The sequence below is a fragment of the Drosophila ficusphila genome, unplaced genomic scaffold, assembly GCF_018152265.1.
Source record: "Drosophila ficusphila isolate 14025-0441.05 unplaced genomic scaffold, ASM1815226v1 contig_791, whole genome shotgun sequence".
NCBI lineage: Eukaryota > Metazoa > Arthropoda > Insecta > Diptera > Drosophilidae > Drosophila > Drosophila ficusphila.
The window spans coordinates 15,094,713-15,111,807 of NW_025064737.1; the positions used below are offsets into that span (position 1 = coordinate 15,094,713).

General features: G+C 38.7%; 1 protein-coding gene across 1 annotated transcript; it reads right to left on the minus strand.

Annotated features, from left to right (window-relative positions):
- Positions 1-7,261: 7,261 nt before the first annotated feature.
- LOC108091903 lies at positions 7,262-7,707 on the minus strand. Its single transcript, XM_017191286.1, has one exon. It carries the CDS (start codon positions 7,646-7,648, stop codon positions 7,427-7,429), a length of 222 nt encoding a protein of 73 aa, XP_017046775.1. The 5' UTR covers positions 7,649-7,707; the 3' UTR covers positions 7,262-7,426.
- Positions 7,708-17,095: the final 9,388 nt, after the last annotated feature.

The following is a 17,095-nucleotide window of genomic DNA, read 5'->3' on the forward strand; positions in this document are numbered from 1 at the left end:
ACAGCAACAACAACAATAACAATGTTCGGCACTGCATTTAATTTATTTGCAGTGCAACAGAACACAGGCACAAGTACTGAAACAAAAACAAAAGCAACAGCAGAAATAGCAATCGCAACAGCAACACCACGGCAACAACAATGACTCATTGTCGTGTGCGTATTATTGGCTTAGTGCCAAAAAAGTGTCAATGCATAAAATATTTATTGCCTGGCCGGGCACAAATATCAGCGAACGATTGCAGCAACCTGCCCATTTTGGCCCACAATTTGCATCGCCCTCCCAGCGCTTTTCACTTAGATCTGGCCAAATCGGCATTGAATACGGGCAGACGAAGTGAAATCAGGCATGCGATTTAATTGAATAGGAATTAAAGGTTAAACAATGAAAATTATCTAAGCCGCGGAAATATACAAGGGTCGATTTAAATTTCGGCGTAAATACATAAATACCTATGTATTTTTATTATTTTATGTCACTTTATAAATAATTTTAAATGAATTTATATTTTTTCTGCTTAAAACAATAATTTTTTTTGATACCATTTTAAAACACAACATAAATAATTTCTTCTGATAAGCATTTCTCTCTAGCTCATTTAGCTTGGTAATTCGATTTCTGCCATTTTCTTTTCGATGGAAACTCAACTATTTTTCCTCTATTCGAACCCACAATTTAAGACCACCTTAACCTGTTCAATCATGGCAGTCCGGCCAACTGGATATCTTGCTATCATTTTCCTTGGAGCAATTGCCTTGTCACAGCTCAATGGCAATTAAACAACTCCTCCACTATGCATTGGAACTTCCAATTTTGCTAAATAAACAAACTTTGCACAAGACAAACAAAGTGACAGGCGGACGGACAATGGCAAACTGCTCGGTGTTCGGTGCTCGGTGCTCCTGCTTTCCTGCAGTCTTTCTCCAGTCTTTCTACAGTTTCTCCGGTGGAAGAACAACATTTAAAATGTTCAGCTTCAGCTTCTCCTCCGCAGGACTGCTAATCAACGACCAGAGACGCAAACGGCTGCCATTTATCTCAGCCTTTTTTGGGATGCGATGGATGCAATGCCAAAGTTTTGCTCTCGTTCTGGTTCTCGTCAGTGGTCCATCTCCTTTTTTGTATCTCAAATTAATCGATTTAATTGAAGACTGCAACGGGATGTAAGAAAAAGTTGTGCTCCACTCTGCCACGTTATTTCAGTTTATTTACAATTGAAATTTTTCCAAAGAGAAAGGAAGGTGTGCACTGAAAAAATCCAACGCAGCTTGGTTCCCAAATAAACGTCATTAACAATTGTAAGAAAATTGTATTGTTTTTATATAAGAGAATATTTTTCTCTGTGTGATAAAATTGCCGGCAAGAAACAACCATCTGCCAGTTATTTTGGGTGCGATTGATGCTGGAGGATCAGAAAAAAACAGGGAAGCTGATGAAGCATATTTGCCTGGAAGCGTTGAAAGGTGCACGAAATGGCGCACATTCCGAGTTAAATCCAAGGGTGCAGGTGGTGCTCCTCCGCCAAATGTAAGTAACCAAGCCGCCGGCAAGGTTGCCCGACCCACTGAAGTTGTGTAGCACTCGTAAATAGTTTTTGCCTGCGAGTGAAAAGTAAACACATTTAGTTTGAGTGCAAATCGAGTTTGAATTTGCTTAAAGGTGTGCAGGCACCAGAACTCCGGAATCGTTGCCCCTCGGAACCGGGACTCCGGATACCTTCTACCCCGTTGAGTGCTGCAGTGGAAATGGGGCAAGAGCTGTGCCGGTGGCAACTAACTAGATTTGCCAAATGCATTAAGCGTAAGAGAAAACAGGAAAAATTTAATTTGACACGGGCCAAATGTGCGGAAAGTGTTTCTCTTTTCAAGAAACATATGATAAAATGGATGTGTATAAACTATTCTTGAGTGACCAAAAATAAAGCAAACAAATATATTATACAATTATTTGATTCCAATTATATATTCCTTGGCAGTCTTTAAGGTAAAATACATTTTATACATTTTTATAACTTTGTCAGTTTATAAATAATTTAATGAGTGAGTAATTTCTTAACAAAGGTTACATACAATTGCTCGGCTTAATACTTATTTATGATAAATAATTTCTATAAAACATTTTCTATTAAAAGCTTTTTTAAACTTACATGGCTTACCTTTTCATCACAATTTGCTCAGCATTCTTTTAATGGTTTTATGTCAGCTGTCTTTCGTGTACCTCGGCACTTAACTTTTTTTCCGTCATTTTCCGAAAAGCTGAACGATTCAATTAAATGCTCAGTGAAATTATATTTCCATTGCACGCCGCGAGAAGTTTTGGCTGAATATTGCCAGTGACAGTCGCAGTTGTTCAACTAAAATAGAACTAATTCCATATGCCTTGTAGCCAATTGCCAAAGAGACAGCGAAGCGGAGGAGACTGGCAAACAGCTGCCCAACTTATGACATGAAAATAATGTGGGCGAAACAATGAATTATGCACTTGGAAATAAGTTTGGAGCTCGGCAGCAGCTAAATTGGAACGCGCGACGATGCGGTGGCCAACAAAACCAGTTGGCAAATCACTCATAAATGGCCCAAAAAGCCGGGGCTCTCTGGTCATGGCTGCATTTTGCAACTTGCAACCGCGGCCCCAACTGCAGCTTGCAATTGGCAAACTTTTCGGCTGGCGGCTGGCAAATGGCTGGCAGACAAGGGGCAACAACAAAATTCGGTGCCATAAAATGTTGCCAAATGCAAAATGCGTTCATGGGGCTCATAATAATTCATAAGCAACATTTTGCGATGGCAGTGGAGCCTTACCTCTTCTCCTCATCATCCTGCTATCCTCGACGTGTGTTGTTGTGTATGTGTGAGTGGTGTGTGTGCCGCGTTATATTGCACAATAAACGCGTTAAGTTGAAAGTAATGCATCAACGTTTTGCGCGCGCCCCAAAAATGCAACGGAAAATTACACTTGATTACATAATACATGTTTTTAAATAACTTTGGTTTCCAAATAAAAAATATATATATTCATATTATTGGAAAAAAATTACCCCAAAGGATAAATTAATGAAGGTGCCATATTTGTATATATAATTTTATAAATTTCACTTAGTTTAATGTATCTTTAGCTTTAAATACAATATGGGGGAAAAAATATGCAAGGGATTGTTTTTCAAACTTTGGGCTAAAGTTTTGCTTTTAATTTTTTATATTTTTTTATCAAATCACTTTTTTTATAGCTTTTTCTTAAGCCATTAGAACTAAATTTGTAAGGTTGTGTAGTGGCAAGAACAGCAGAAACACGAGCAGCAACAATGAGGAGTATGTGCCACCATATGTTGCCATCAGACAGACTGACAAGGATGGAGTGAACATAGGCAACTGGATGAGGGCACCAAGGCTTTTGAAAGATGAAGGAGCAAATGAGGTTGCAACAGCGGACGTGGAAACTGAAGCCAAATGCAGCCAGGGAAAATGAAGTGAAGTGCGAAGCAGACATGAATATGTTTGCCACGCGGCGACTTTAAAGAGTTTCGACCGATCTGCGGATTAAGTTGTGAAAGGTGCTTCACAAATGAGAAAGCCAAGCTTCAAGCGAGTGGAAAAGGCCATCAGGAATATTAAAGGTATCTTCTTGATTTAATGTAGGAATTTAAAAAACTGTGAATACAGAATGAATTAATAAAGTTGTAATATTTAAAACTTAAATTAATCAGACACTGTTTCCCTATTAAATTTCAACAATTATGGTTTTCTGTGTAAAAAATGTTTTCCAAGCGAAATGTAAAAGTAATGGTAATTGAATGACTATCAATAAATGGATAATTTAAATGACAGCATTTCTTTGGTTGTTGTTGTAGGCTTTCAGCCAGACATTTTTGAAGTTATTTTAATATAAATAATAATAATGATTATATTGTAAATTACTTGTTGAGAAAAAAACTAAATTTTACCCAAATTTTAACTGATATGTCATCAATTATTTTTAAAATATGTCAAATCCAGAAGAAATTCCTCTTTGATGTCTTTTAGATGACGTCCATTTTTTTGACCTGCCTTGACATCCATAAAAATCTTGTTGAGTTCTTTAACCAATTCAATTTTGAGTGACTATTTTTTCGAAGCTTTCAAATAAAAGACAGCAGGCAAACAACATCATTTGTTGACACTGCTGCAGTGAAAAGTGCGTAATCATTTTGCCTGGCAACATGAAAGTAAAATTATAATTAATAAATCCATCATTGCGCTCCCGCTGGTCCAGCAGGCCTTTCGCTCTTGTTGCTTTTTCCTTTTTGTTTTTTTTTTTTAACTGAAACTCTGTTCATGTCGAGGACAGGCAGTGCCACGCCCCCTGCAGTGTTAATAAAATGCGTGAAATTTCCATATCCAGCTTGGGGGCGTTTATGCATCAGATGTGTTATGAATTTCAATGCAGCGCATGGGAAAAAAAAATAGACCGAATTCGAACCGAAAAAGTGCACTGCAAAAAAAAGCAAAAGAAAGGCACAACTAAGTGGGTGAGTGAGGCTTACTGGCATTGAGTGCGTTTTTGTGTGTGGGAGTGAAAGTCTTTCTCTGTGAAGTTCTTGACGCTGTCGCTGACATTTCACATTACATAAACGTATTTATGCAAATGGGCTGCGAGTCCTGCTTTCTACGTGTTTGAGTCCTGCTGCTCCTGTCTCCTTTTCCAACTACTCGTTGTATTTCCTTCCTTCTTTCGGGTTGAGTTCGTTGGTTGGTTGGTTGGTTTTTGTCGATGCGCCATATTTGCATGCATTTTAAATGACTCGGATATCAATTTTGACATATCACTTGACAGCTTAAAAAGGTTTATGTATTTATACAAACGAACACGGCAAACTGACAGAGGTAGTCTATCTCTTTCTCATTCTCATTCTCTCTACCTCTCTCACTTTCGCACAATGAGTGTGGGTCTTTTTCCATAATAAAAAAGGCGGATTTTAAATTTATTGCTTCATTAAAGCTTAATGCCCAACGGCATGAGTGTGCGTATTCGCTTTATTCATGTATCAGGTGAAATATTCAGGATCTGACTCTCACTTTTTTTCGGCCCCTGTGTTTTTTTTTTTTTTTTTGGTAACTGCCTCTGCTTTTTGACAATGTTTTGGGTCTGTGTTTTTACACGGCTTTAAAACATTTGAAAGTTATCCGACATTAGTTCGATGGCGAAATTTTGTTTTTACCACCCGAGTTCCTATGTTGCAAAATTAATACATTTGTAATTTAAACGTTTTGTTGCCCGGCGAACATTGAATAAAACTGCAACGAAAATGTGGATGTAAAATGCATGTTAGGTATTCGTGTTATTAAAATGTTAGCAATATTAGTTACAAAAATAAAAAAGCCAGACCGAAATTTCTAATATTCCTTGAATTATTAATGCTTTAAAGTATCAATTTTAAAGAGGCATAAACTTGAAAACTGTTGGATGAGAGCTAAGGGCAAAGTTAATCATAATGCTAGACCGAAGGAGAGGGCGGTGCGGTCAATCCATTAGTTTGGCCCACAAACTCAAGTCGAAAAGTCAGGGTAAATAATTAAATTTGCTGCGTAAATAAAACTTGGAGAGGCCGCCAAAAAGGCCGAGTACGAAACCAGAAGCTGAATGAACCACTTGAACAGCCTGTCTACGATGTCAAAGGCAGGCCCTCGGCTTTCTCTTCTTTCCCCTGCCGACTTTCTTCACTTTCTCTCCCCTTCCATCTGTCAGCTACTCCGATTGTGAAGCTGCTTTCATTTGGCATTCAGTGAAATTGCTTTTATTAGCGTATAAATCAACAGTGCAAAAATCGTAGCATACTTTCTAGCAGTCCCTCGTTTAAATTAAATTTATGCGCCATTTCGACTTGTTTACAAGTTGTTTGGCCCGAAGTGGAAAGCCAAAGACAAAACGGGCTAGAAAACGGGAGAAATGGTAGAAGAGGCAATCGTCGTGTGGCGATTCACACTTGAAAAGTGCATGAAAGGCCGGGCTTAACGACTGTTCGAAGGAGTAAGGCCCTGATACTCGCGCCATTGCCCATTATTATGCCCTGAACATAATAATAAAACTATAAATTAAATTAACTCATAAAAATTCCGTGTGCATAAAAAGGAAAAGACCGACCCACCACCATCCCGAAACCCGAATAATAACTTTGCTTTTGTTGCAGCCCGCCAAGAAAGCGAAGTGGGTGGGCGACGTGGGAGGCCATCTATCTATCTGTCTATCCGAACGATGTCAGTCTCAGGCTGCTGCGTTGTCCAAAAACTGCCCGCCAGAGACCGTTCGCCACTCCGTTCCGTTCCCCAATCCTCAGACTCCTCCTTTTCAAGCACTGAAAGAAAATTTACTTTCAAGCAAGTGAAACCCTTAAAAATTTGTTTTTGTTTTATTTATTATTTTTATTGTTTATTTTCATTTTTGAAATTGCTTTTTGTTATCTTTCACGTAAAGATAGATAACTAGATAATTAGATGCATATATTAATAATTTATTTTATTTTTAATTTTTAATAATAATATTTACTGGCTTTCAGTTAACCGAGTATGAAAAACAATGAATAATGAAAATAATTATTTTATTTCTGGAATTATTTGGTATCTAAATACTTTGGAAAGTTTTCTTGTGGCAACCTAAACATTATTTAGTTTTTGAAATTTTTTAAAATTGAAATACTAAGACCAGAAATTTTTCATTACCTTTTGCCAGCATAATACCAATTTTCTGGTCTAAGCATTCAATTTTTTTTCCCGGTGCTTCCTCTGAGTTTATTCCACTTGCCCATTCTGCACTCGGGCTTGCTCACATTTTATGGGGCATACATATAGGCGCTTTGGCTTGTAAGTAGCATGTAAGTCGGATGATTTAAATTCTTGTGAGCACACCAAACGAACGATGCTGCTTTTTTCTCCTCGGTGCGATATATAAAGCGTCAGCGCGCATTTTTGATTTGATTTCATTGCCAGAACTGAGACTCGAACTGCCCAGTAGGCCATTCCATTGAAGACGACGCGACGTGCTTGTAAATATTTATTAATGCTGTGAAACTTTCCATTTGGTTTGGATTCCAAGCATTCGCTGTGTACGAGTATCCAATGCGATTCTTCAGTGGCTTTGATTTTTATTGAGCTCAGTTTGAAAATGGTTTTGTGGTCGAATGTTTTGTTAAATTCTCATAATCTGAGTGGCAAACAAAGGAAATTGATTGGACTTTTATCTAATGCTTTCGCTTGGCTTTGATTTGAAAATTGGCTAATTTGGTGTGAAATAATTTTAAAATGCAGCTGCTTTATTCTTTGCCAATCGGTTTAAATATAATTATTTGACCACATTAATAGGGACAATAATTTCCTAAGAGTCAAGGATTTTCCAGAAAGAGGATAATATTTTTAAAGATAACTATTTGTATGTTACTCTGTGAGCTTTCTTCTAATTAGAGCTGTTTTATGGCTTTCGACTTCCTGTCTGATAATAGGTACTCAAGATTTTCGATAATTAAATACTTGATACGATTCCTCATATGAAGCTCTATCAATTCATTTTGCCTCTGCTTAAAGGTTTTCTTGTGTTTTGCAATACGCTTTTTGATTTTAATGATTTTCAGATGTTTCTTTGGCTTGCTAACAAAGCCGATTTCCCGCCACGGATTATTCATTATTGTTATTATTGGATTAACTAATAAGCTTACAACTAAAATTTTGAAACAATGCCGAGCCGAATTCAATATTGATTGGTAAATCAAAGCCGAATTTAATAAACTTTAGTTTGATGGGGCCAAACAAACCCCGTCGTCCAACAATAACAACAATGAAATGCATTCAGCTTTCGGAGCAAGAGGCTGTGATGATGACGTTTAAAGCAATTACAAGCGAAAGCAAGCCAAAGTCCACGCCCACTGAAGCCGCCCACTGAACAACAATGTGCATACAAATGCAAATTGCGCTCTGGCATACGTTGCGTATACGTAACGCCAAATGCCAGCGGCAAGAGCGCCAACAACAATGCATTTTCGCATTGCGTGAACAAAATAGTTTTGTGTTGCGGTTGTTTTTAGTGGCTCCATGGGTGCAAGCGGGTTTTCCGTGGGCGGTTAAGGGACAGGAAGATTGAAGGGGCGAAGGGGAGAAGGCGATAAGTGGGAGTGGCAAGCGTTGGACAAGGACCGTACTACATCTACAACAAGTGCAGTGGCAATTACTGGGCGTGTAGCAGCAGCAGTCGACAGGCACGAGCAGCAGAAGGAACAGAAGCAGGAACTCAAAGCCAGGAGGGGGAAATTCTAGAGTTGCAATTTCCAGTTTCTTTTCGCGGGCTTAACAAATGCATAACCAAGCGAGAAGAACAAGAAGGCAGCTTTCTAACTGCGGAAAACGGCGAATTCATGAATTCTCTCACTCTGTGGTAGCAGATGTTTGAATACAATAGAAACAATCATAAAATTAAAGTAATGTAAATATTTTTAAGTTGTTTTAACGATTTTACAAAGGAAAATTCTTGATACACCAGACTTTTGGGTATTCTAATCTTTTCAAAAATCACGGAAATCGCTAGGTGAAACCTATATAAAATTTGTAAATGTGCAAATTTTTCTTATTTTGGCTACAATATTTCATAAAAGTAAAAGCATTATTCGGAATAAATGTTACTTAAGTATTTAATTTTTGTTATAAAAACTAACATAAAATATTTGCTTTAGCTTATTGAATAGCGAAACAAACTCAAAATGACTTCATAAATACCCTTTCCTAAGCTAACCCCGCGGCATTGTTGAGTTTTGTTTGGTTGATTGCTGGCTGCTCGGATGGTGGGTTGAATTGTGTGCAGAGTGCAGGGCTGTTTCTGTTTCGCGTGCTGAGCATTTAGTGACACATTTTAGTGGTTGCCGCAAGCAAATTGCAGGTGCAAATCGAAAGATGTTGTCGCCGGGCCAACGGGGCGCGCATAAATGGCGAGTGCCCCAGAGCCAAAATCTCACCCAACCTCATGGTTTACCTACTCAAAGCCAAGCCCACACGCATCAAATCATGGCAACGCAAACCAAAATTGACTTTAGCGAAATGGGGGAAAAAAATGAAACAAACACTGATAAAAAAATATTAAATAAGGCATTATAATACGTATGGTGTTTTAATTTTAATAAGATACCTGATTGCTTTATGCTAAACATTTAGATACTTTAATGAATTCTTTTTTTTCATTTCACTCTTTAAACATGTAATGCTTTGACATTATACATGCTATTTTTATCAAGATATCCGCTTTTTCCCCAGTGAGCTTTTCCGGACCCTTTCCCCCCCCTCCTCAGCTGTGTATAAATAAAGCTCCCAATATAATAGAAACAGGCTTGGGTGAGCAGAGCAGGAAAAGAATGGAGCAGAAACGAAGGGAACGGGCTTCGGAGGTCAAGTTCGGAATCCATTTGTGTGCATTTCAGTTTCGGTTTAAATCAAGAGCGGGACACAGCTCCGGACAATCATTCGGGCTGACAGGATGTGCGCTTCACTGCGCTGATTGTGAGTCGAAAAAGGCTAACGAAATGCGAATGCCCATGCACAGAAGCTAATACTATATATTGTGCAGGATCTGGGCTTCTTAAAGCTGATTTCCACTCACCTAAAACCCCCAACTCATTGCCATTCCGGGGCACTTTGCTAATTGAATTTATGCCGACGCCACTTGACAACTTCCTGCAACAGGCAGGCAACAGAAACCCGCCTCCTTCGTCTGGCAACAGTTGGCAACGTGTTAATTTAACAAAAATTACAACTGCAAGGCAGCCAGGCATCCTGCTTCCTTTTTTTATCCTTCATCTTGCCTTTTTGCTCATTAAGCATATGGCAACAAGGTGTAAATATGTTTCCCACTGCTCCGTCAGCCTGTTATTATTTTTTCTTCCCGTTCGCACAAAAAGCACAGCCAAGCGGGTGAACATTTCCCCCTCCCCTCCTCCAACATCACCACATTTAGACCAGCGACAAGCCCTTCTGCGTGTCCTTGTAGTCCTTGTAGTCGGCTGTCGTCTAGGCTGCTTTCCATGACAATTTAAATGCCTGTTGTCTGAGCACATCCTGTGCGAAAAAGGGGTAAGGTGGTCGTAAGGGGGATGAAGGGTGGTAAAGTAATAGCCGCTTCTAGCTGCGGTTCCTTTGGAATCATTTTCCATCTTCACGGGGGAAGCAAAGGGGTATATAAGACCATTTAAAACGATAAATCAAAAATGATCATTAATAAATTTGTTCATGTTTAACAATAATTCAAAACTAAATGAATATACAATTTAAGAATTTTTATTCAAGTTGTTACATTTGTTTTAAGTCATTTAAGGTTGGTATTATTGTTTGTTGGTTTTGCTTAACTAAGTAATGCTGATTTTTCCTTCATAAGTTATCATTCAGTCGAGTCTTTTTCCAATCATAATTGTTAATAAACAAGTTTTTTTATGTTGTATTTACACTTTAATGAATTGCATGTAATTACAAATGTATGGGTTTTTGTTGTCGAGGTCTTCTCAGTCTTCGTTGGGGGCTTCTTCCTTTTATTAAAGGGGAAAGTGGAATAGGTCGAGTGGCAGAACGAAAAAGCTGCGAAGAAAAAGCAGCCATTATCATAGAGATATGAAAGGAAGGGAAAACCGGGAGACTCTGTCAATGCAAGGGAGAACATTTTAAAAAACCATTAAACATTATCAGAGTTTAAAAAGATATTAAATGGATGAGTCTAAGGAGCAGACATGTTTTAAAGTGTTTTTTTTTTAACAAAGGAGAAAGCACATCCTTTAAAGCTTTATCTATTTTATATTCTATACAAAATGGATTATGTGCAAACTTTCACTATTAAGTACCATTTAACTCAAAAGTTTAATCCTACTCTTGCTTTTTTCTTGCATAGCGAAGGAATCAATTTTATTTTATGTTAAAATAAATGGTGGCTTAATCCTTATTCCTTTTCGTATTAAATTACTTTACTTTCAATATTACTTTGAGGTAGGCTTCGCTCTTGAGGCTGCTCCATTTTGGGCAACCATTTTATCATATGTTTTGGATGAAATGTAAGCCACTAATTAAAACTAAGTGGCGGGGGCAAAACATCGTCGAAAATATCGTGCTCATGCTGTAACCTCTATTAACCCGAGCGACGCCCAATTACACTTTCGGCTACCATTTTCTTTTTTTTTTTTTAACGCCTTCTCATCGTTGAGAGTGTGAAAGAAGAAAAGTGGGCGGAGGCGCGGGAAATGGCGATGACTACCCTCGGAAATTTTTGACATTTTGACAGGACTAGAAGTTTACAAGCACCGCAGGCAACATGAGGCAACATCATCGGCAACAACAACAGTAATAGTAACTGTAACACCAACAGCAGCAGCACATGGGAACGCATTACGCATACGCCGCGTAACCGTTGGTGTGAGTATGTTTGCGCTAGACCCAATTCTAATTTGTTATGTAACTGTGCGGGTGAGGATGTGTGTGGGCGTGTGTGTGAGCGTTTGGGTTAGATAGGAAACCGTACAAGTGATGTTATAACGTGCGGAGTTTTCAGCGCTTCAAGCATTTTGACCTGGCTCATTATGCTTCATGCGGCAAAGGAGATGTTCGGGTGGGATTTTAGTTGAAAGGCATATAAGAAAGTTGATTACTAGTGTAGTGCTTGTTTACATTACCGCGCTTGTTCTTCCTTATCAAAATACTCTTGGGAAAGGCATTCTTGGGAAATGCAGAAAATACAAAAATTCTGTTCAGTTTTAAAGGTTAAAAATAGTTTTGCACTGTTAATTGTAATTTAATCTAAATTAATATTGCAATAAAGTTAGCTGGTTCTTATGAAAGCACATTTTTAGCCTTGTAAAGTTCTATCATTTGAGAAGCTAATTTATTGTATTGGAGTTATGGCTTTATTATTAATTAGTATGTTGATAAAAAGATTACCTGAGACCTCTTTTAATTAAATGTAATTTTTAATTAGGGAGGGTATTCAGAGCTGACTGGAATAACTCTGGGCGGAGTAGTTTTGAAAGGGCCTCGAGCAGTGTCACCTTGTGCCCGACTGTCTGCCTGACAAATGGCGCACGTTTTACATATGTAGTTACCTCGAAAACCCTCCTAATTTTCCGCCTTTCCCAGCTTTCCCTGCCCCGCCCCCATCTTCCATCCTCCTCCCAGCTCATTCCGTCTCCCTCTATCCAGCGGACTGTGTAAATGTTATACAAAATGCCGCAAACGTGTGCGTGGCAAATTTGTAAAGTGCAAAATTTATGCGTAATGTGAGGGCGTTACCAAGGCGAGCCCCCACTTCCCCCTGCGGCTTACAAGTTTCAAGAGGTTTCGGGATCCCTAGTTTTCGCTCAGTCCAACATAACCCCCTTTCCCTCTTTCCCCCTTTTTCCCCGCAGCAATCTCTTTGGTTCCGCGGATGTGGGGTGTGAAGTTTTTGGCATATTCAAGTGCGAAAAGTTGCAATTTGAGGCCGCTAACCAAAAAATATAACTGTCTAGTCTGAAGCTGGGTGCGCGCATCTATATATATACATATATCTGTATATACATATGTATGTATGTATGTGTGTACGTTTAATTTTCTCACCAAACTAAAATGTTTTTCGTGGCGCAGCAGTGGCAACATCATCCTCCTCGCGCACTCATGCAAATATTTGGGTTGACTCTGGGCGCTTCTATGGCAACCGTTGAAATGGCGGCAAAAGGTTAGCAAAATAACTTCATATGCTCACCGACGCATATTTGGATTTGGTGAAATTCATTAAAGTTTATGTTTGCCTAAATGTTAGGACAACAATAATGTCGATTGCCGACTTTTAGGGCGCCTGCTCCTTTTTGCCGCTTAATGAGTTAAAACTAATTTAAATTTATTTCAAGATGCCGCAACGACAGCCGAGTACATTTTTGGGGCCCTTCACACGCACCGTTCAAGGGGTTAATATATAAATTACGTATACGTGCACATAAATCCAAGGAGTCAGGGCCAAAAGTTCAAAGCACAAGGCATAATTAAGTGTAAGAGTGTGTGCGGAAGTTGGTGATTGGCATCTATTTCGTGTGCCGAATGTACCATTAAATTAGCCAAATTACAGAGAGTTGGGATGGGATGATGGCTGCTGGTGTCGAAAATAAAATGCCATGAGTTTTTTGGTATGTGTCTAATTTTTTTTCCGTTGGGCTTGAATAATTCTGTTGAATTTTCTTTTGGCTTCGGTACTGGTACTGTTTAACGAAACAGGCACTGGAGAAAAAGTGCCTAAAATGTACAAAATATAATCGAAGTGTTCTAAGATTTATATAGCTTAAAGTATTGTACGTAAAAAGTAATAGAATAAGTTGTTGAAAATAATTATTAGCTTTTTAATTTGTTTTTGAAAAATAAATAAATATTTACCCTATATTTTAATTTTTCTGAAGTTTCGTTAAACAGAATATAAATACATTTTAAAATTTTAAGAAAACTCCGTAAAATATCAAATAATAAAATACATTTAAAGCCTTTTCTAATTTATCTTTTTATGTATGTTTTATTAACACATTTTGTTAATATGTAAAGGCATAAGATAATGAAAAATCAGCAGGAGTCAACAGCTACCCAACAGTGTCCGTTGCGTGCCACGTGGCATGCCACAAAATGTACCCTCAAATACTTAACAATGCAAATAAAGCATTGAAATTTCAGTTGCGTTGGCAATTTAATTAAATATGAGGTAAATACGCTTCTGTTGTGCTGTTACCATAAAAGAGGACATGCACAAAAATTGCATGCGACTGGCGACTTTCGACTAGAGGGGTCAGGGGGTCAAAGGAGGGGAGGGGTTGTGGGAGGGGTCACGACAAACAGGGGGACAAACAGACAAACTAGTTAAAGTGTGTTGCCTGTTGGTTTGGTTTCTGTTTCTGTTTGGCAGACAGGCCAAAGGCCACAGCCAAAGACAAAGGCGGCGGTGGGTGTTTTTTGGGTGGTGCAACCTCTGGAATGCTGGACGGAAAAATGGGTTATGGGGGCGTGACCCCAAAGCTACACAGACATTTAAGTGAAAGCGTTGAGCGTTGACACGCAACGAGCACAAAGTTGAGCCGCCCCGTTTTTATATTTTTATGCTATTTTTTTTTTTTGGGTTCTACTTCAATGTTTCAGTGCTTAATTTAATTTGCCAACTCGTGCGTTTTTACCCAATTTCTCTCGTCGCCCAAATGTTGTCTTTTTGTTGATAAATCGAATTGTACATACAAATTGCAAATTGTAAACATGCAATAAATTTAGCAACTTGCAAATTAAATTAAATTTCATTTCATACTCGGCACATGGGGCGACTGTTGCTGCCACTGCCATTGCCATTCCAACAATTTCTGGCTGCCAGCTGTGCTAATGAAATTTTCGTAAATAATTGCTCTGCTATATAGGCCGTCTAAAAAGGGGCGTGGCCTGCTTGGTGGGGCGGTGGTGCAACTTGGCAGCGGTTTGTTGCCCTCGGACGGGCGACGCATTAAAACTAATGCTGATGCGGCGCCCCAAACCGATGGGGATTCTGCGAGTGGGAGCGAGAGGACGAACAGATAGACAGTCTTAGACACGAGGTTATGGACAAGTCCATAAGGCCGACCGTTAACACCTTGTAGCAGCAGCCACGTCCAAGTTGCCTAATGCCAAAGCTCAGAGCCATTGCCACAAACTGTGTCAGCAAAGCAATTTTTAATACCCCGCAAATTGCTGATGAAAGTGTGGGGGATATTATGCAGAAATATAAAAACGGGAATCCTAACTTGCATGAAATTGAATATCATTTTGGTTACCAGATGCTTGTGTTTATTATTATAAATTAAGTATGCTTATAAATTTATTTAAACATTTTAAAGGAAATTTAGAGCCGATGATTGGTAACCATAATTTTACAAATTGGATTTTTATAATTTGTTACTTACTTAATAGTTCGTATAGGTACCTATATTAAGTATTTATTGAATAGTATGCAGGGTATTGGTAAGTTCACCACTACTTCTTCTTAGCATTTACTTTTGGTGTGAGTGTGACCCCGAGCAAGATGTTTCCACCTACCCCAAAACCCAGAACACACGCACATGCACACATATATAAGGGGAAGGCTAAGACGTTTCGAGGGGGAGGACTTCCCAAGGGTTAAACAGGGGGAAACCTTCACATGCCAGCGTGTGTGTGTGTGTGTGTGTGACTGTGTGTGCGAGTGTGGCTTTTGGTATATTTGTGCTATGTAAACGTGTTTTTTGACAGTAATAGTTTGTAATATAAATTCACACCAGCATGCCAACGCCAAAAACGCACAAAAGGCAGCATCCTCCTTTCTTCGCAGACTTTTCCGACCAAAACCTTACTTTTCCGCCCCCTTTCCCACCCCCTTCTCCTTTTCTTCTGCCACGGACAGACAACAAAGTATTTTGCTACGTGTAACAAAAAAGCCATTTAAGCATTTTGAGGTCGGCGGTGGCTGAAGGAATAAAGTGGGGAAAGAATCGGTGCGGGAACCTAACCATTTAATGGCTCCACACTCCAGGGGAGAACTTCTCAGAATGCCAATGTGTGCGTGTGTGTGTGGGTGTGTGTGCTGATCCCTTTTTAATGCAGGTTACACACCGAAAATATAAAAACGCCAACTTTCTCATTACTTCAAAACAATTTTCCATAAATTGACAACGAAGATAAGAGTTGCTCGCTGCGCATTTCCTCTTCCAGATGTCTGGCCACCCGAGATTATCGGACTTTTGAGCGGAAATCTGGAAATGGAAAACTGAATACTGAATGGAAAAGCTGAAAACTGAAAACTGTCACATGGCCGGTGGCCAGTGGCTGTGTCCTTGTGCATCCTTCGCTCCCACTCAGTCATCCATTCGCATTGTTGATGATGCACATTTCATGTTAATGCAATTAAGTTTTAATTGTTGAATTGTTGATCTTAACGCATGATTTCATATTTATGCGCATTAATGTGAATCGGTTTGGTTTGGCCGCGTTTCACTCGCCTCTCCCTTTTTTTCCCCGTTTTTCGATTTTCGCTTCCGTGTCGGTCGGCATCGTTGTCATTGTAATTGCCCGTCCGATAAGCAAGGCATTTAAATGTCGCATTTATTGTAATTACACAATTCTACCTTTTGCTTCCCCCCCATTATATCATTTTTTACGGATCCTCTTTTAATCATTTTTGATATGCGTGAAAACTCATTTGTCTTTGTATATGGATTTATTAACGCCCCGACAAATTGGTAAGTGCATTTCTGGGCTCATCTGTCATTTTTATTAACACATTTAAGACAGAAAAAAAAATAATTTCTCTATAAAAAATAAATAATTATAAAAGAAATTATCCATTATACTTTTCAACTTCCTTCGGTCATGCTCTAAAATGTCAATATTCAAAATATATTTAAAATATACAAACAAGGTAATTTGAACCTAAAAACGCCTTGTCTAAAGACGGTGATTTTCCATTAATTTGCTGCACTTAAATCGGCTTTAGTTGCGTATTTTAAATTGTAATGAATGGATTCATCTTTTCGGAAGGCGGGATTTACGAGCCAGTGACAACAAAAATCTGACAAATTGCGAAGGGAAACAGATAATATACCGGATTGATCTAGGACAAATTGCTGTAGAAGAATGTGAATTAAAAAATAGCTTGGAAGTGAAAGATGTGAGGAGCAAACGAATGCAGCGTGCATAAAAGTTCACCTTTGCTCCACTAATTGCTTTAGTTTTTTATTGCACTCTTCTAAAGCAACACAAGATGGTTGGAATATTTAAAAAATATTTCTTTTATTACACTTTGCAGCAGGTGGCACTAGCGCTCCTGATGTTAGCTCTCAATACTCGTAACTTTGAGCTTTGTGTGTGGCAGCAACTAACCTGGAATTTGTCATAAGACAAGGGAGCACACGAGTGGGTTTTTATTAAAATCCTGCCAACCTGCGAACCTCTCAGCTTTCCCATGTTTTTTAGCCATGTTGTAAGTTTTAAAACGAGGTATTGGAGGAGGGAGATGGAAGCGATTACATTTTTTTAAGTTTATTGAAAATAAAGATTAGAAACTTTTATGTACTAGTTATGATGTGAAAAGCATTTGTGTTGCAAAACGT